The sequence below is a fragment of the Schistocerca americana genome, chromosome 4 (genome assembly GCF_021461395.2).
Source record: "Schistocerca americana isolate TAMUIC-IGC-003095 chromosome 4, iqSchAmer2.1, whole genome shotgun sequence".
In the NCBI taxonomy this organism is placed as follows: domain Eukaryota; kingdom Metazoa; phylum Arthropoda; class Insecta; order Orthoptera; family Acrididae; genus Schistocerca; species Schistocerca americana.
The window spans coordinates 413,024,315-413,045,349 of NC_060122.1; the positions used below are offsets into that span (position 1 = coordinate 413,024,315).

General features: G+C 43.7%; 1 protein-coding gene across 1 annotated transcript in view; it reads right to left on the minus strand.

Annotated features, from left to right (window-relative positions):
* LOC124613517 (hemicentin-2-like) overlaps positions 1-21,035 on the minus strand; it is a 1,448,717-nt gene that overhangs the window by 131,789 nt on the left and 1,295,893 nt on the right. Inside the window, exon 9 of the mRNA XM_047142227.1 lies at positions 2,346-2,505. Coding sequence (XP_046998183.1) covers positions 2,346-2,505 — 160 coding nt within the window. The remainder of the gene's footprint in view (positions 1-2,345; positions 2,506-21,035) is intronic.

Genomic DNA, 21,035 nt, shown 5'->3' on the forward strand with positions numbered 1-21,035 from the left:
TTTTACAATGCAACAAACGGCACTGGTTACGTATTTGTTTATATGGTTCCATTTAAAAAAACGTAGGTTTGTGTTAAAAAACATACTTCCGTGCATTATTGTATGGTTTGTATTAAACAATTACACTAGCCCCTCTCCTCACGTTCGGTCTGTGGAATCGGTTCGTAAGTATTTGATGTGGTTTACGAAATATATCCAGCGGTAACGTTAGGTGACTCACCCTGTGTAAATGGTGCAATGTATGCTGATTTCCTACGTAATGTTCTACCGATGTTACTACAAGATGTTTCACTGCATGACAGAATGGCGATGTACTTCCAACATGATGGATGTCCGGCACATAGCTCGCGTGTGGTTGAAGCGGTATTGTATAGCATATTTCATGACAGGTGGATTGGTCGTCAAAGCACGTTCACCGGATCTGACGTCCCCGGATTTCTTTCTGTGGGGAAAGCTGAAGGATATTTGCTATTGTGATTCACCGACAACGCCTGACAACATGCGTCAGCCGATTGTCAATGCATGTGCGAAAATTACGGAAGGCGAACTACTCGCTGTTGAGAGGAATATCGTTACACGTATTGCCAAATGCATTGAGGTTGACGGACATCATTTTGAGCATTTATTGCATTAATGTGGTATTTACGGGTAATCACACTGTAACAGCATGCGTTCTCAGAAATGATAAGTTCACAAAGGAACATGTATCACATCGGAACAACCGAAATAAAATGTTCAAACGTACCTACATTCTGTATATTAATTTAAAAAAAAACTACCTGTTACCAACTATTCGTCTAAAAGTGTGAGCCATATGTTTGTGACTATTACAGCGCTATCTATCACAAAGTAAAAAAATGTGGTCCAACTAAAACATTCATATTTCTTTACGTACTACACGAATATGTAATTAAAAATGGGAGTTCCTATTTAAAAAACGCAGTTGATATCCGTGTGACCTATGGCAGCGGCATCTAGTGGGCCAACCATAGAGCCATCTGGTTTCCCCTTCAAGCTAGACAAGTTTCCTTCTTTGTATTTTTTTTCGTTTGACGCTTATTTCGTGAGATATTTGGCCTGGTCATGATCAATGGACCATCCTGTATATTGTGAGCTGAGTCCATATCTGCACCTGGGTACGCCTTTTCATTCCAGTATCTGAATTCGGAATCTCTGTCTGACCATGATGTAATCTAAATGAAATCTTCCCGTATCATCCGGATTTTTCCAGGTATACCTCCTGCTCTTGTGATTCTTGAACAGAGTATTCACTATTACTAGCTGAAACTTGTTTCAGAACTCAATTAGTCTTTCTCCTCTCTCATTCCGTGTCCCACGCCCATATTCTCCTGTAACCTTTGCTTCTACTCCTTTCCCTACAAGTGCATTCCGGTCTTTCATGACTATTGGATTTTCGTCTCCCTTTACGTACTGTAGTCCTCTTTCAATATCGTCATATACTTTCTCTCTTCATCTTCAGCTTGGGACGTCGGCTTATGTACCTGAACTATCTTTGTCGATTGTTTGCTGCCGATTCTGATAAAAACAACCCTATCACTGAACCGTTCACAGTAACACACTGTCTGCCCTACCTTCCTATTCATAACGAGGGCACACTCTTTACACTGTGGATCTCGGAATATTGAATTCCCTAATGATTTCCGAAATGGTATGACACATGCCATTCCGCGTTGGATTTTTTTTTTATTTCCGTCAGCGGCCGTGATCACGTCGGAAACCTTTAGACTTGAATCACCTGAGTACAAGTGACAGCTCCACCAACGCTCTGCTCCTTCATACCTTGTGCACGCTTTACTACCGCCTTGTGAGTATTTATCGCTATCCGATGACTTTTGCCTCGTCAGTGTAAAAATTTCTGAGATTTTAGAATTCTTCCTCATTTGAAATTAAAGGTCTTTTGTCTTTGTCCACCTTAATTGCAAAGGCCGTGCCATCCATAATTTTTTCATGAACACTGCGTAGAATTTTTTGCTTTATACAGCAATGTCTTTTTGTTCTTGCTGTCTTACGTTCATCTTTAACACCTACAACTTTTGTAACTCATTATGTTCATTGTCTTAATTGGCAGAACCCATTGATCCTGTACTACCTAAACTGGTGCAATAAAAATTTTAATTACATGTTCGAATACCATGTTTTTTGTGTGTGTGTTTTTTGCCATTCTGTATCTGACTATCGAAAGATCTGACTGATTAATAACACGGTGAACAAAAGGTGTTGTTAATCACACAGCTGCAAGAGCGAGAGTGCGTCGCTGTGGTGAACATCGAGTACCTGCAGTCAGGCAGGCAGGCAGCCAGCAAGCAGCAGTGGACGCTACTCACACTGGACCCTGAGCCTGAGCGGAGCGCTTCGCGTCTCTCCCTCGGAGTTGGCGGCGGCGCACGAGTAGTCGCCGTTGGAGGCGCGCGTCACCCCCAGCAGCAGCAGCGTCCTCAGCGACGTCACCACGCTGAACGAACTGTCGTTGCGCAGCAGGCGGTCCTGCGGGCAAACGGCACGTTACCAAACTTGTGAAGAGAAAAGCGTAATGCGGCTCATGTAAGGCTAAACAAAATGTACTGTACTCTTTCTCTACGACAGTTTCAGTGAGTCTGACTAAAGGAATTTAGGCTACAAATACATAAAAAGAGTTGGATTAGAAGCCGGCCGGAGTGGCCGTGCGGTTAAAGGCGCTGCAGTCTAGAACCGCAAGACCGCTACGGTCGCAGGTTCGAATCCTGCCTCGGGCATGGATGTTTGTGATGTCCTTAGGTTAGTTAGGTTTAACTAGTTCTAAGTTCTAGGGGACTAATGACCTCAGCAGTTGAGTCCCATAGTGCTCAGAGCCATTTTTGGATTAGAAATAAGTAATCACGTAACGAATTTCGTCGAATCAGACAGCTGTTATTGTTGTTGTGGTCTTCAGTCGTAAGACTCGTTTGATGCAGCTCTCCATGCTACTCTATTCTGTGCAAGACTCTTCATCCCCAAGTAACTACTGTAACCTACATCCATCTGAATCTGTTCACTGTAGTCATCTCTTGGTCTCCCTGTACGATTTTTGCCACCCACGCTTCCCTCCATTACTAATGTGGTGATCCCTTGATGTCTCAGAATGTGTCCTACCAACCGATCCCTTCTTCTAGTCAGATTGTGGTGTGGGAAATATTTGTCTGCTCCATTCAGATTGTACGACAAATTTCTCTCCAATTCTATTCCGTACCTCCTCATTAGTTACGTGATCTACCCATCCAATTTTCAGCATTTTTCTGTAGCACCACATTTCAAAATATGCTTCTATTCTCTTCTTGTCTAAACTGTTCATCGTCCATGTTTCGTTTCCATACATGGCTACACTCCATATGTATACTTTCAGAAAGGACTTCCTGACACTTAAATCTATACTCGATGTCCACAAATTTCTCTTCCTCAGAAACGCATTCACTGACATTGCCAGTCTACAATTTATGTTCTCTCTAGTTCGGCTGTTATTAGTTATTTTCCTACCCAAATAACAAAAGTCATCTACTTCTTTAAGTGACTCATATCCTAATAGAATACCCTCAGCATCACCTGTTTAATTCGACTATATTCCATTATCCTCGTTCTGCTTTTGTTTATGTTCATCCCATATCCTCCTTTCAAGAAAATGACCATACCGGTCTCAACTGCTCCTCTCAGTCCTTTCATGTCTCTGACAGAATTACGATGTCATCGGCAAACCTAAAAGATTTTATTTCTTCTCCTTGAACTTAATTCCTACTAAAATTTTTCTTTGGTTTCCTTTACTGCTTGCTCAATGTACAAATTTAATAAGCTCACGGATAGGCTACAGCCTTGTCTCACTCCCTTTCGTGCCCCTCGACTGTTACAGCTGCCATATGGTTTCTCTACAAATTGTAAATAGCCTTTCGCTCACTGTATTTTACCCCTGCCACCTCTAAGTTAACAAATGCTATAAACGTAGGTTTGCCTTTCTTTACTCTATCTTTTATGGTAAGTCGTAGCGTCAGTGCTGCCTCGCGTGTTCCTACATTTCTCCGTAATCGAAACTCATCTTCCCCGAGGTCGGCTTCTACCAGTTTTTCCATTCTTTTGTAAGCGATTCGCGTTAGTATGTTGCAGCCGTGACTTATTATACTGATAGTTCCCTAATTTTTACAACTGTCAGTATATGGTTTTTTCGGAATTGGATTTATTATATTCTTCCTGAAGTCTGAGGATATTTCCTGTTTCATACATCTTGCTCAGCAGATGGAAGAGTTTTGTCGTGGCTGGCTCTCCCAAGGCTACCAGTAGCTGTAACGGAATATTCTCTACTCCTGGGGCTTGTTTTCACTTAAGTCTTTCAGTGTTTTGTCAACTTCATCGGATAGCTACTGGATTGGAAAGAGACCGATTACTGCAATTCAAATAAAATTTGTAGTACTTTGCTCCTAAACCATGAGCTGAACGCTGGAGCTGCCCTCCTCACACTAAAGTGCAAGAAGTCAAATATTCAAACTAGAGTAAGTTTATATTAAAAAATGATCGGCTATTGTGTGACTAATCCCATAACGTGACGTAATGTAAGATGTAACACTATGTCGCTATCAGCAACAGTAAAACAGAAGTACCTTACAAACAGAAGTCATCGTCCGTGAAGCGAATGAAGTACTGTATGCGATAAAATATTTGCAAAATTCGGTCGTTAGGAGGTTGAGCCAAAAATCTGTAAAGTGGGAGGAGTTCGTTATTAAGGAACTAATGTTAAAGTGAAGTAATTTACGAGGAAGACACTACTGTTTTATAATATTACTTAAGAGTTTAACAAACTGCAGTCTGCAGATTACAGTATGTAGTCAAGTTTTGAAAAATACCACTGATGTCCAAAATTAAGGAAACAAACTTAATTTTTGCTAGGTTGCGTTTATTTTGCCACAAGACGATGTAACCAGGTGACAGCAAAGTAGAAACAATACAGCACGTAAACAACTGCAACACGCATAACAGTAGACGAGAACGCTCTTCGTTTTTTCCAACAGATTTGCACACACATTCCGAGACGTGGTTTATTTGCTCTCTATGGTGTGTGACCACCTACGGCAGCAACATAGACCTGACAACGACCGAGCATGCTGTGAACGACGTCATAAGTGTCATGTTGAGGCAATAACGCACATTCTTCCTGCGGAGCTGCTCGCAAGTCTTGGAGAGTGGTTGGTGGATGCTGACGCGATGCAATCCGCATCCCAGAAATGCTCTACGGGATTCAAATCGGGAGAGCGAACAGACTAGGCAATGCGTGCAGTATCTCCCGTCACCAAGAAAACATCAACCACTTGTGCCCTATGACGTCGAGCATTATCGTCCATCTGTACGAAGTCTGGACGCACAGAACCTCACAGCGACTTACATGAGATCCCAAGAACACGTCACGATACATGATAGCAGTTACGCCTTTCCGGTCACCCGCTAAATTTCTTGAAGAGATGTTCGAGTGATCAATATAATCCGTGCTTACCCCATTAGCGATGCTCCTCGATATCAGTCTCTTTCTACAATGTTCGGGTCTCGAAATGGTGAGTCCGTCGAGAACCACTCTCCAGACCAAATCGGGGCTCATCTGTGAGAAGAACATCACTGTTCGACTGTTCGAGTAGCATTTTGTCGACTCCACTCTAAACATTTCTTTCTGTGAAAGCGCGCCAGAGGCACAGAGACAGCAGATCTCCGACATTAAAGACCACTCTGTCGAAGCCTTCTTTACACCGTTTGCCTCGATACAACACAGTGCCTGCTGCGAGGACAGATGACAACTGCTGCCCAGCACTAAGGCGGTACCGTCGTGCCCTTACAAAAAAAAATAACTGTCCTCACTTTCAGATGTCACACGTGTTCGGCCCTGCCCCAGTCTTCGTGAAACACTTTGGGTCTCTATAAACTGTCGCCACATCCGAAAAACAATAAAACGATTCACTTTAAGCCATCGGACCACATGGGTTTGCGACAGTCCAGCTTCCATTCATCCTATGGCTCTCCACAGCAATGTCTGGTCGGTACCTTCTGTGTGCTATAATGCACTGTCTGTGGCAGTATACACAGCGTTGTGGCTGTAGGACCACCTGGCAAACACTACTCTGTTTGATAGGTGAGCTGAAGTCATCGTTGGCGTGGTTTCCCGTTGACCGAAATGCTAGCTGCCATGCAGAACACGATCGTAAGGACATCTGTTGACAGTTTGTACGATTATATCGTGAATTAGACACAGGACGGGGAAATAGCGGTTTGTTGTCTTAATTTTGGACACTAGTGTACATCTCCCACGTCACGCAGTCAGGAAGCATTTTCCATGTATATACCATCATCACTGCCACAATGTAAGTCCTATACGCAGCCCGTGAACCGTATTTTTTTTTTATTTTTTATTTTTTTTTTTTTTTTTTGCTTACTTGGAGATAAGACGCTAAGCTACACTTCTGTAACCAAAGTTGTAATCAGACCAACACAGGTGCGCTTTTATGGTCCGATTACTGTTACTCTCTTCTTCCATCACAGCAAACCGCTTATCTTATTTTCTCCTTAATAGCTGTAACTGAGATCTTAAAAAACGTTCCAGGTTGCAGTCTGAATAATGAAAAGGCACAGATTTGAATTGGCTGATGTAAAAACTGGATTGGCAGCAAGCGTCCAGCAGAATAAAATATCTTATTCTTAAAAAAAGAACTACAATTTGACTTATTGGCAACTGGAAGAACGTGACTTTAAAATAAATGTTTCTGTAACAATTAGCTTTGCCACGATCACTTAAATTTACATTAAATTTCACATTACCGGTTTCGGCAAGTAGCTGCCATCTCCAGATGCGCCTAATCCACTGAAATGCGTTGTAGCGATATGTGACAAATACAGTTACTCAGTTTGAACTAAAACCGTTGCAGGGTCAAATACCACAGTGCTACTGGAAAACGTGCTTAACAACTGCTCTCTTAATATTCAAGTTGGAGAAATAACAAGTGCATCTTATTCTATAAATCATGGTCTTGCACAGATTCCGGTTCTGGCCCCTCTTGCATTTAACTTGTACACTAGCAATACAGTCACCACTGATTCTGTAAAGTTCAGCTACGTCGACGACCTAGACAAACAAACAAGAAGCAGCATATTCGAGGAACGTAAACAGACAGCCACTAATGATCCAGAATAACTCGACCAGTATTACAAGCTTCGAGACTTTGCCAAAACCCTAACCAACAAAGTGACAAACAGAGAACTGAATATAATCTGCCGTTGCAACAAATTACGTCAACCTAATATTAGTGACTTGACAGATCCTCGACTTTAGGAAACACCTAGAACTGACAGGACACAAGTTAAAATCGACAAGTAGCACATTAAGGACGATGGGCTGGTGCTGGCTGGGGATCACACGCCATATCGTCCTGCATCTAGCAGCGATGGGTCAAAGGGCCGCTTGTAACCCACTGATGCCTCTACAACGTTTCTTAAGTGCGCGCAGTCTAAAGTGCTTTCTCAACTGCCATATCAGTTCTCCGTTTAGTTTTATTTTCAGTCAAACTGTCAATTTTTCCTAAGTGTAAACATTAAACACTGAAACAGAGACTGAGAACTGACAGGATGGATAGACCTATTTGCTTCATTTAAGATTTTAGTATTCCTAAGTGTAAACAAGTGGATCATGCCCTAGTGCATTTCTCATTTCTGTTCTCTTGAAAACCAGTGCACGTAAACAATTGCCATTATGTCCAAGGGCAACGATTTTGTTATCGAGTTCATAGATGTTTATAAAACTTTACGGTGTCTGTGGAACAAAAAAGGCGCATGCCATCACAATGCTAACAGTAGGGAAGTCGCCTACGCTCTCCCATTACAGAAATACAAGGAATGATACACAAAGGTAACAAGGATAGTGGTAAAATCCAAAATTTATAGCCGGCGATCACCCTATAAGAAAGAACTTAAAAAAGCTGAAGACGGTGAAAGAAATGGAGCAGTAACTGGAGATATATACAAACCATTCTATGGTATTACGATCTCCTTTCGCTTACCAACCAAAAGCCGACTGTAACAAGTGTTAATATTATGCACCATGAGGAAGAAAACCAGGAAGCGGTAAGTACTTAAAAAAAAAAAGGTGCAGATACATTTTTATATCACATTGCTACTTTATTTGAAAAGTGTTTGTCTCCACCAGAAAAAAGTTTCCCAAAATATTTTTTTTTGTACAGATTCATCTTGTCATTCAAGTCGTCCTTCATTTATAAAATATTCCACAATTTTTTGGACAATATTTGGAATCATTACTAACATTCCCACTGCCGGTGTCATTTCTCTGATTTACTAGCCATTGCACTTCAATAATCTCATCTGAATTCATATCATCTAGATCGCGTGTGATGTGTCAATGTCAGATCGCGTTAATAAGAATATGTGAATACAACAGCATGTCCAGACGAGGATAATCACAGTTTATACGTCTTTCAAATTTATAGCAGAATGAAATTCTAAATCTATTTGACAGTGTGCCAAACGCATATTCGACAAATCTTCTAGCCCTAGTGTTTTTTACTTAAAGGCCATCCGATCGTAGTTCAACTATTACATATAAAATGGTTTAAAATGTTTCGCGTTAGTCCTCGCACGAACACATACCGACGCTTGGTAGCACTAGCTTTTGGATTTCTGTCAGGAGGTAACTGCAAACTGCTGTTAGTTAATCGCTCGTGAAACTTGGTTTTGATAATTACGCCCCCATCTGATTTAGCTTCATTTGTTCCTACATCACACAAGTTCCTAATTCGAATCCACAACAGCCATGAGAATAATATTATGAAACTTCTTGTAATTCCACAACAGTGATCCACTTCCTGCAGGTGTAATTATGCCAACATGTTTGCCAATAACAACTCCTAGACAATGTGGAAACTGCCATCTATGATGAAAACCTTCAGCAACTTTTCTCCACACGAATTCATTTCGTTGAAGCTAAAGCAAAGGCAAACATTGAAAATAGTTACGCAATACCATGCACGGTAGCTCGGCGTGTTCAGTCAGAGGGTTAGCTGCCCTCCTTAGTAAAAAACTGAGTTAATGGATAAACGAGAAACTTGAATAAGCGTCATGGCACGTCCGCCCCGAACACTTACGACCAAAATGGGATAAAAAAGTAAAAAAAAGGACGGTAGCATCTTTTATTAGTAATGATAACGTCATTGGTCCCAGGTTCGATAACAGGCCACCGTTTAAATTTTTATCAGTAATCAGCACTGCCGACCGCAGATTTCCGCCATAAGAAGTCATCTTCATTCTGCCAACGGATTTGTCAGAGAGGGCGGAGAAATGGACAGAGGTTCAGGGCGCTGTCTTGTCCTTAGGGTGGAAAACTGCCCCTAAAAGCGGAAGAATCAGCACTGATCAATGGCCTGAGGATTCAGAAGTGAATGGAAACCACTTCATTCCAGACACGTAATGTGCACCCACAGGTCATGTGGCCAGTAACTGAAAAAAGTGTTGTGACGATCTCACCATAGGCGAAAGATTCCCGAATAGTCCCTCATTCGGATTTCTGGGAGGGATGACCGTGAGAAAAAGACTGAATAACCAACGAAAGGATAACGTTCTGCGAGCCAGGGCGTGGAATGTCAGAAGCCTGAACGTGGTACGGAAGCTACAAAATCTGGAAAGGGGAATGCAAAGGTTCAGTCTAGATGTAGTACGGATCAGTGAAGTGAAATGGTAAGAAGACATGGATTTCTGGTAGGATGAGTATAGGATAATATCAACAGCAGCAGAAAGTGGTATAACGGGAGTAGGATCCGTTATAAATAGGAAGATATGGCAGAGAGTGTGTTACTCTGAACAGTTTAGTGATTGTTCTTATCAAAATCGACAGAAAACCAACACCGACAACTATAGTTCAGGTATACATGCCGACGTCGCAAGCTGAAGACGAAAAGATAAAGAAAGTATATGAGAATATGGAAGAGTCATACAGTACGCAAAGGAAACTGAAAAACGAATTGTCATGGGGGACTAGAATGCAGTTCTAGTGGAAGAAGCAGAAGAAAAGGCTACTTGAGAATATGGGCTTGGAACAAGGTATGAGAGAGGCCAAAGACTAATTAAGCTCTGTAATAAATTTGAGCTAGTAATAGCGAATACACTGTTCAAGAATCACAAGAGGAGGATGTGTACTTGGAAAAGGGAGGATGATACGGCAAGATTTCATTTAGATTACATCATGGTCAGACAGAGATTCCGAAGCCAGATACTGGATTGTAAGGCGTACCCAGGAAGAGATGTAGATTCAAATCATGATGTAGTAGTGATGAAGAGTAGGCTGAAGTTTGATTAGTCAAGGTGAATCAACACGCAAAGAATTGGGTTCAAATGGTTCAAATGGCTCTGAGCACTATGGGACTTAACATCTGATGTCATCAGTCCCCTAGAACTTAGAACTAGTTAAACCTAATTAACATAAGAACATCGCACACATCCATGCCCGAGGCAGGATTCGAACCTGCGACCGTAGCAGTCGCCCGGTTCCTGACTGAAGCGCCTAGAACCACTCGGCCACCGTGGCCGGCAAAGAATTGGGATACCGAAGTACTAAGGGATGACGCGATGCGCTTGAAGCATAAGGAATATCTCAGTAGGCAGTACAGTTGAAGGGGACTGGACATATCTAGAAAGGGAAATCAAAGAAGTAGGAAGGAAAAACATAGTTACAATGAAGATAACTGAAAAGACACCATGGTTAACATAAGAAGAACTTTTGTTGATCGACGAAAGAAGAAAGTGCAAAAATTTTAAGGCAAATTCAGGAATACAGAAGTACAAGTCACTTAGGAATGAAATAAGTATGCAGTGCTGGGAAGCTAAGACGAAATGGCTGCATGAAAGTGTGAAGAAATCGATAAAGAAGTGACTGTCTGAAGGACTAACTCAGCGTATAGGAAAATCAAAAAACCGTTCGGTGAATTTAATAGCAAGGGTGGCAACATTAAGAGTGTAACGGGAATTCCCATATTAAATGCAGAGGGGATAGCGGGTAGGTTGAAAGGATACATTGAAGGCCTTTGTGAGGGGGAAGATTTGTCTGATGTGATACAAGAGGAAACAGGAGTCGATATAGAATAGAAAGGGAATCCAGTATTGGAATCAGAATTTAAGAGAGCTTTGGAGGACTTAAGACAAAAACGAAAGATAGGTTAGACAATATTCCATCAGAATTTGTAAAATCACTGGGGGATTGGCAACAAAACAACAATTCACATTGATGTGTAGAACGTATGAGTCAGGCGACATACCATCTGCCTTTCGGAAAAATTTCATCCACACAATTTCGAAGACTGCAAGGGGTAACAAGTGCGAGAATTATCATACAATCAGCTTAACGGCTCATGCATTCAAGTTGTTGACGAGAATAATGTACAGATGAATGGCAAAAAAAAAAAAAAAATTGAGGATGTGTTAGATGACGATCAGTTTGGCTTTATAAAAGGAAAAGTCACCAGTGAGCCAATTCTGACGTTGCGGTTGATAATAGAGGCAACACTGGAGAAAAATCAAGACATTTTCATAGGATCTGTCGATTTGGAAAAAGCGTTCGACAGTGTAAAATCGTGCAAGATGTTAGAAATTCTGAGGGAAATTGTGGTAAGCTATAGGAGAGACGGGCAATATACGAGTACAATATGTACAAGAGGTAAGGAGGAATAATGCGAGTGGGCGGCCAAGAACGAACTTCTCGGATTAAAAAGGGTTTAAAACAGGGGTGTAGTCTTTCGTCCCTATTGTTCAATCTTCGCATCGAAGAAGCAATGATGAAAATAAAAAAAAGGGTTCAGGAATGGAAATAAAATTCGGGATCAAAGGATATCAATGATAAGATTTGCTGATGACATTGCTATCCTGAGTGAAAGTGAAGCAGAATTACATGATCAGCTGAATGGAATGGACAGTGTGATTGGTACAGAATATAGACTGAGAGTAAATCGAAGTAAGGCGAAAGTAATGAGAAGTAGCAGAAATGAGAATAGTGAGACACTTGACATCAGGGTTGATGGTCACAAAGTAGTTGAAGTTATGGAATTTTGCTACCAAGGCAGCAAAATAACCCGTGTTGGGCGGAGCAAGGAAGACATCGAAAGCAGACTAGTACTGGCAAAAAGGGCATTCATGGCCGAGAGACGTCTCTTAGTATCCAACATAGGCTTCAACTTGAGGAAGGAATTTCTTAAAATGTACGTTTGCAGCACAGCCTTGTGTGTTAGTGAAACACGGACTGTTGGAAAACCGGAACAGAAAAGAATGGAAGCACTTGAGACGTTGTGCGACAAACGTATGTTGAAAATTAAGTGAACTGGTGAGGAAAGGGATGAGGAGGTTATGCGCAGAATCTGAGAGGGAACCGTAGAGGGCAGAAGCTGTAAAGGAGACTGGAATACATCCAGCAAGTAATTGAGGAGGTAGGGTGCAAGTGCTACTCTGGTATGAAGTGGTTAATGCAGGAGACGAATTCGTGGCGGGTGGAATCGACCCATTCAAAAGACTGATGACTGAAAAAAAATGCAAATTTCTCTATTAATTGGTAATGACCTTATTTTTATTTATTTATGTTTTAATTTCAGGTGAACTCACAGATCGACAGCGACAAAGACGGAGATGATAATGAACGTTCTGTAGAAGGTCAGTCGTCAGATCAAGAATTTAGAAGATCCGCACCATCTCAATCATCAGGGAGCGATCGATCGATTGGAAGCAAACGGTAGTAAAAAGAAGGAAGTTCCTTCACACAAGGAAGTGCTACAATTTGTGGCTGAGTGGCTGAAAAAGGCTGACGACAAACCAGTAGAAAAACATGACAGCTTTGGAAAACATATTGCCGATTAATTGAATCATATGCTTCCAGAAATGGTACCTTATGTAGAGAAACTTACAACCCTTACTATATTTGAGGGGCATATGGAAATCTTGAAAATCTTTTCAGTTGGGCGTTGCAGAAATTTTCTTTCTTATGTATTTACTTTTATTGCTTGCATTGTCTGTTTATCACATTTGCCTATTCCAAAATGAGCAATCCGTCTCTCCCAACCCCTGCTCAGGCGCCTCACCTGCAATCAATAGACGCAAGACATTTAATGCAGATGTTTAATTTTCACATGCAGCAGATCTCAACACTACTCAACATGGTACAGCAGCTCCTGGAGAAACAAACAAATACAGGGCCACAAGCAACTACTGTGGCTCCGAGTACCATACCGCCTTTTCGCCTAGTTAAAGAAAAAGAAGAGGAATGGCTGAAATGGTCGAAACAGTATGAAGCCGACATTAATGCTCACAACGTGCAGGTACCGTGAAACTACATTACTCTCTGCCAATCATAGGAAGTTTAGTTTTTCGCCTCATTCATAAATTGTTCCCTAACACCACTCCAAGTGAACTTTCCTATTATCAGGTTGTAGATTCCCTAACTAACTACTATCACCAACAAGTGAATGTGGTGGCAGCTAGGTACCAATTCTTTCATTGCAAGAAAAGGTCAGAACAATCTTATCACTAGTGGGTAACAGATTTGCAGGGTATGACGAGGAAAAGCAAATTCAAATGTGCTTGTGGTGCTTTATATTCTAATGTTATGTTGCGTGATTAGATCGTACACAGTATAACTGATGTCAGACTCAGAGCACAGATTTTGAAGCTATCAGATCCATCATTGCAGCATGTGGCGAAAATACTAGATCAGTACGATTGAGGTGTCGTGTCGGTCGATAAATTTGAGCAGACACCAATTTGTTGGGACGAGTCGTCCGAAGCTCGTGACAGGCCTATTAGGCAGAAACACCCTACGCGCGCAATGAATCATAAACAGTTCTCTAAAAGGCAAACAGAATTAAGTCATGCCCTCGGTGCTATTCACAGCACAAACGCCAAGACTGCCCATCCGAACAAGCACAGTGTTATGCTTGTGACAAGAGAGGTCACGTACAATCCATATGTTTGCAATGGAACAAACATTAGAAATATGCCCACTCACAAAAATCTAGTCACAAGGCCCATGTAATCAACGCAGTGTATTCAACGCCTGCTGCAGGCATTAGTAAAACGACCAAATGAATAGTTTCTTCAGTGCCCCGCCAGCCCAACAAACTTATTGTTCATTTGCAGCTTTGCGGAAAACATGTGAAATCTCAATTGGACACGATTGCCTCTGTTACACTGCTAAAATACATTCGCACATCTCAGCCTCAATCATTGCATAACATAAAGAACTCTGTAGCGCAAGTGGGCATAGCCTCATTATACGGCAAGGAGTGATTCTTGTTCAGAATGACAGTGGACAGTCACGTGTGTTGATCCTAAAAGCTTTGCAAAAAGAAGTGTTGCAGTTACTTCACCAAGGACACTGGGGGATTGTTCCTACGAAGCAGTTGGAGCGTCGACACTGTACTTGTCAGGGTATGGACATCTACATGGAACAGATGCATCACAGTGTCACGCATGTGTGGAAAATGTCCGCTCCACCACGAAAATGCTCTGCTCGGCCTAAGTCGTAATCACCATGGCAATGTGTACACAAGGACATTGTGGCACGTTTTTGGAACACTCATTGGTTGACTGTGGAGTACCAAAGAACTCGGCAATGTCACGTAGCACAGTTCAGGCGTTGTCGTCTATTTTTGGCCTCGAAGGTTTGCCTGAAGTCACAGGGTCGGACAACGGCCCTCAGTTTGCGTCAAATGAATGTGAAACATTCTATGAACACAATGGCATACAACATGTAAGTAGTGCACCGTTCCATCCACAGTTCAACGGCGAAGCGGAAAGTTTTGTCAGAACCTTCAAGCAGCAGATGGCGAAACTTCGCACCGAACATGCCAGGGATCAAGCATTGCAACTGTTTCTCATCTCCTATTATTCGCATCCACGCGATGGACGACCACCGGCGGAAATGTTTCACGGCCGCCGCCATAGGTCACTCCTCCACCTGCTCCCATCTCCTCAGCATCCGGAGCCGAAGGAAGGCCGCAAGTATCACTTTGCGCCCCACTATATTGCGTTTTTCAGGGCTTTTAGCAGCAGCAGACGGTGGGCGTGAGGCGAGATCCGTCGTCGACTTGGCGCATCATGCGTCTCATTTCAAGCCCAGACGGATTGCAGCGCCGTCATCATAATCAAATTCGCCATTGTCATGTAGACAGTGATCCGTCCTTATCTCTTCCTCTCAGATTCATGGATCCCGAGGACAGCCTAAGGTCGAGTCGGGAACGATAGAGCAGACAAGCCTGTGAGAAGACGTTAGCTGACCGACTCGCTCCAGGACGATAACGTGACAGCTGCTGTCGCTATGTGAAGAGGACATAAGCGCCGCGACCGACTGGCGACGCCCCAGTTGAATAGCAGCTTCAAGATTAGGCACTTGTATAGTAACGACTTTGGATTTTTGAAGTCGCCACTGCAAAGGTAAGTATTGTCTCTTTTCATTTTGTAATAAAACCCATTAATACGGTTTGTTTGAATGTTGTCTAGCGATCCGAGTAAGCAGGTTTTTTAGACGCCCCATGATTGACGACGAGCAGTGAGACATAATAATGTGGCCGTCTAATTGGCCCTTAATAGGGGACTCTGAGACCGTGGGAGCGAAACTGTCCTGCCTGGAACCTAGTACTGCGGCAGCGACATAGTAATAACGGGCAGTAGCTGGCTATTATCAAATGGTTCAAATGGCTCTGAGCACTATGCGACTTAACTTCTGAGGTCATCAGTCGCCTAGAACTTAGAACTAATTAAACCTAACTAACCTAAGGACATCACACACATCCATACCCGAGGCAGGATTCGAACCTGCGACCGTAGCGGTCGCTGTCTATTGTCGATTATTTGTGGTGGTGACGATAGTGGTACCTCTACAATGACCGTTACGTAACTTCAACATAAACGCAAGTACGATTTATAACATTAAAAGTTCTTTGCAGCAGATAAAACCACATTAGTCTGTGTAATTAGACCAAGACAGGGCCTGTATGAAGCAACTTTTCACTGAGTTTCTCCATTCGGGTAGACGAGAAATAAACTTCCAAACTACTCCCTATTTTAAAGCTAAATCAAAAATTTCAAACAATGAAGACAGAAGCCGTTTTTATACACTAAAAAGAACATTCTATGTATGAAAAAACAAGGCTTCTTATTTCTTGTAAACACACTTTCAATCGTGGCTGCTTTCCGACATATATTAGTCATGACAACGCAACACGTTTCCCATCTACTTCATAAGCTTAAGATTCCTGAAGGAACATACTGTACAGTCGAAACATTCACCATGAAAAACCTGCTCTTAAGAAGTATTCGCCATTTATCTGTTGTACCTAATATTACCACAACAAGCGAGAAAACGCAGCCTATTGGTGCTATTCAGCTCGCCAATGCTATGGTATGACCACGGTGATATAATGGTGAAGATGACGCTACTGTCAAAGCTTCGCACTGAAGGTAATAGGGGAAATACGTATGTTTGATCGTTATTCTGCCACCAAACTTATGATTTTATCACTTCGTTCCACATAATTTACTAACAGAAAGATAGTTTTAAAAAATTTCTCTTACACACATCGTTACGACCAAATTTCCAATCACCAAGTTTGTCAGTGGCATTAAGAATACTTCCTGATCGTAAACTAAGGCACTCGTGGCCATTTCGTTTCAGTATCGTGGTGACAATTTATGTCCCTGAAAAATCGGGTGTAATGCGATCAGATAGTTCAGTTTCCGTACGAGTTCGACGCAGGTTATCGGAAAGATGCTTTGCTGATAACACTCGTCAGTGTGGAATCTGAGCAGGACAAGGTTCAGCTGGGTGCTCGACAACTCGGCCGATCGTTTGTTCTAATTAAAGAATTAACGGCCGCGCGGATAGTTTGCGATATTTACAGTGGGTTGCCGAGCAATTTATGGACGCGTGAGGACAAAACGCACGCGGCTCCTCGTGTCAGCGTGTAATTTAGATATTCGGCGCGGGAAGCGGTTTCGGCGGACAGCGGCAGCACCAGCAGCGGCGGCAGCAGAGACAGCGTCCTGGGAAATCACCGGCCCGCCGCTGACAAATGTCCGTGTCACCACCAATCACCGTCGGCCGCCGGCCGTGTTCCGGATATTAAGCGCCGCCGCGCACTCGACGGCTGCGCGACTCGCCGGCAGCGAAGCGCCGGATAAACAGTTGTACTCAGCAACGGCCGCTTTAAATCTCCTGCCAAGGGCGAAGTGCAGCTTACAGAAATGGTCGTCCAGGCACTTGCTAACAGCGACGGGAATCGTTAGCACTTTCCTTTACTTCCTTTTTTTTTTACGTTATCAGCGTTCTGTCTGGTTTGATGGGGCCTGCCAAGACTGTCTCTCCCGTGCCAACTTCTTCGTCTCAGAGTAGTACTTACAACGAAATTCATAGATTGTTTATTGGACATACAAGGCCATAGTTCAGCGATTGAAGATAATATCTTATAAGTTGCTGGGAAGCATCATGTTCCACTTCAGTTTCTTCTTATGCAGTGGTCGTTTCGACCCCTCTGCCAGGCAGGATCTTCCCCAAGATCTTTTGGTGCCATCGGTTAGGTGAACACTGTTCAAGACCAGTCTCGCGTTCACTTGGAGACGGAAGATTCCTCGCACGTATTCAGAAGAAATCTCGACACTGACTGAAATTATTCCGGTTATTACTGGTGGGCCATCATCACTGGATAGCAAAATTGGCAGAGAAAGGAGGAATGTTTATAAAAATGTTGTATATATTGTATTGTATGTGAACCGGGGACCTAGAAACGACGGAGAGGCTCCGTCCCCGCCGCAGCCGCAGTGGTCCACTTCACCCCTCCGCCGCCCCACACCGAACCCAGGGTTATTGTGCGGTTCGGCCCCTGGTGGACCCCCCAGGGAACGTCTCACACCAAACGAGTGTAACCCCTATGTTTGCGTGGTAGAGTATGGTGGTGTACGCGTACTTGGAGAACTTGTTTGCGCAGCAATCGCCGACATAGTGTAACTGAGGCTGAATAAGGGGAACCAGCCCGCATTCACGAGGCAGATGGAAAACCGCCTAAAAACCATCCACAGACTGGCACTTCACCGGACCTCGACACAAAGCCGTCGGGCGGATTCGTGCCGGGGACCAGGCGCTCCTTCCCGTGCGTTAGACCGCACGGCCAACCGGACGGGCCTATAAAAATGTTACTGTAGTACCACAAAGGTGGCGGTCTGTTTCGGTCTTCTCTATTGAATTTATATTAGGTTTTGTAAATCTCAACCGCTTCTTGGACGTTCATTTTGTATGTTTTCCTTGGCTAGTACAAATTCCAGTCACATTCATATGACCACTACCTATGCTTTACGTGAAAATGCAATAACTCCTCACAGACGGCAGGTGGTAGCATTACCAATGCAGGATATAATAAACCACGTCGGGAGGACGCGGAAAATAGTGTAGTCGTTGAAGTAAACTGGATACGGAGCGCTGTATGTGACGTCCAAAACAGCGTGATCATTGGCTTCCGGGCCAAGGATGGGAGCATTCCTAAGGGGGCTAAATGCGCAAACAGGTCTCTGTTCTCGAGCCGCCGTGGTTTAAAGTATAACGTGTTTGACAAAATGGCGAGCCGGCCGGTGTGACCGTGCGGTTAAAGGCGCTTCAGTCTGGAACCGCGTGACCGCTACGGTCGCAGGTTCGAATCCTGCCTCGGGCATGGATGTGTGTGATGTCCTTAGGTTAGTTAGGTTTAAGTAGTTCTAAGTTCTAGGGGACTTATGACCACAGATGTTGAGTCCCATAGTGCTCAGAGCCATTTGAACCATTTTTTGGACAAAATGGCGCTAAGCAAAACCGGCTCCAAGCACACTGTGGTAAGGGCCATAGGAGACAAGGGTGAGCGACGGCTGCAAAGTGACCGGGCGACCGTTTAGTGACTGGCCACTCTGATGAACCAAGCGGCTACTAGCACTGTTTCCTCAACGATCGTTAAGCAAAAGTTTCTGGGTATGGGCCTCGGCAGCAGGCGCCTGGTTCATGCACCCAAGCTGACTGCTGTTCATCGGCGACGAAGACTGAAACTTCCTGGTCATTACCGAAACTGGACGTCCATTGAATGACGACAGGTGGCGTTTTCAGATGAACTACGTGTTTTGCTCCATCGGCCGTGGGCTTGTACGGGCTGAAACGTCTGGAAGCGAGTACCATGTAACAATCGTCGGAGGGGTCCAGACCAGAGGAGGGAACGTTATGGTCTGTGGTACGTTCTCGTCATTCTGAAAGGCGCAATGGGACCAACACACGTGTGAATCTACTATTAGGGACCATTTCCACCCTACAGGCAGTTCCTCTTTCCCCGGTTCGGCGGCGTTTACAAGCAGGACAATGCAACGTCTCACACAGTTCACAGTGACCGTTCGTGGTCCTAAGAGCAGCAGGATGGCCTTACCGTACTCCCCTGCCCACGCAATCGAGAATCTGTGGGTCCACCTCGATCAGGCTTTTCGCGCGACGTGTCCTCAACCGCGAAACCCAGCACTGAAGTCGGCATGACTCCACATCCCTGTCGGCTCCTTCCAGAACCTCATTGACTCTTGTCCAGCACATCTCACAGTTTTTAACAGTTTGCCAGATTAATGTGTCTTGGCAGCAGTTCCCTAATGCTCGGTTAGCGCATATTTCACACTTTGTTTCAACTGTGTATGACTCTCGTGTTCTTCAATACGTTATTCTACTATCCTTCCACTGTCACACATATACACTTTGCCACGTCCGTTAGCACTTGATGGATTCCCAGAGTGTGGAGATAATCATGTGTGTTGGAAAGAGTTCTTCTTTATTCTGTTGTGATTGTAAAATTATTTCATCCGAAGAGTTCTGCTTATCTGGCTATAAATGGCTCTGAGCACTGTGGGACTTAACATCTGAGGTCATCAGTCCCCTAGAACTTAGAACTATTTAACCCGAACTAACCTAAGGACATCACACATCCATGCCCGAGGCAGGATTCGAACCTGCGACCGTAGCGGTCGCGCGGTTCCAGATTGTAGCGCCTAGAACCGTTCGGCCACTGCGGCCAGCGTTCTGCTTATCTGGCCAGTGACTTTAGAAACAAACGATAACTCAACAGACTGAGAAAGCGGTTGCTTGTTCTTTCTATTAGCGGAATTAAAAATACTTCTGAATCAGTTTGGCATTGTTTCCATTGCGGTAGATCGGTTGTGATCTACTCTACAAAGTTGCAGCGCCCGCCTGGTAGTGTAGCGGTGGCTCTGCGAGAATATTATGATTCCGTGTCGCCGGCGGCCGCTCTGTGTACTGCAATCTCTCACGGCATGGAGTCAGATAGCGAAGCCCCAGCGACTTGAGACTGATATTCCGAGTGCCGGCGTGTGTTTAGCGCTACGGCAGTGAGCTGACATGTCGGACGTTGCGTAGTGACGCTTTTGGTTGGTTGATTTGGAGCAAGGAGACCGAACAGCGGGGTCATCGATCCCATCGGGTTAGGGAAGAATGGGAAAGGATGCCGGCCGTGCCCTTTCAAAGGAACCATCCCGGCATTTGCCTGAAGCGATTTACGGAATACAGCCGCTTTTGACTGGAGTTGCCACAAGTCAGTAAGATGTGGTAGCCAAGTTCTGAGAACTGCTGCTTTCAGAGGGTTAATCTACAGTTCACGTTTACTGGAGCGAAAGAAGTTCTAGTCAGCACAGTGTGTGCCTGGCTCTCTGTGCAGCGATTTCACGCCATGTTAGCCGTTGATGACTGGTAAGAGTTTGTGGAACTAAACTAAGTACGTTAGAGAGGTCACTCGGCTGTGCTCATGAGCATCCGATGTGTTCGACGCATCGGCGTGCTAATAGTATAACTAAAGATTAAGACTTCATCAGTGCCAGCTCCTGCTATACACAATTGTTTTAAGTTTTTAAAAAGTTATTGTGTTGCCTTTTAAAGAAAAAGCATCCGTCACCTTGTATGCTTTCTCTTGCAAGTGGTTATAAGGCATTACAATTATTTG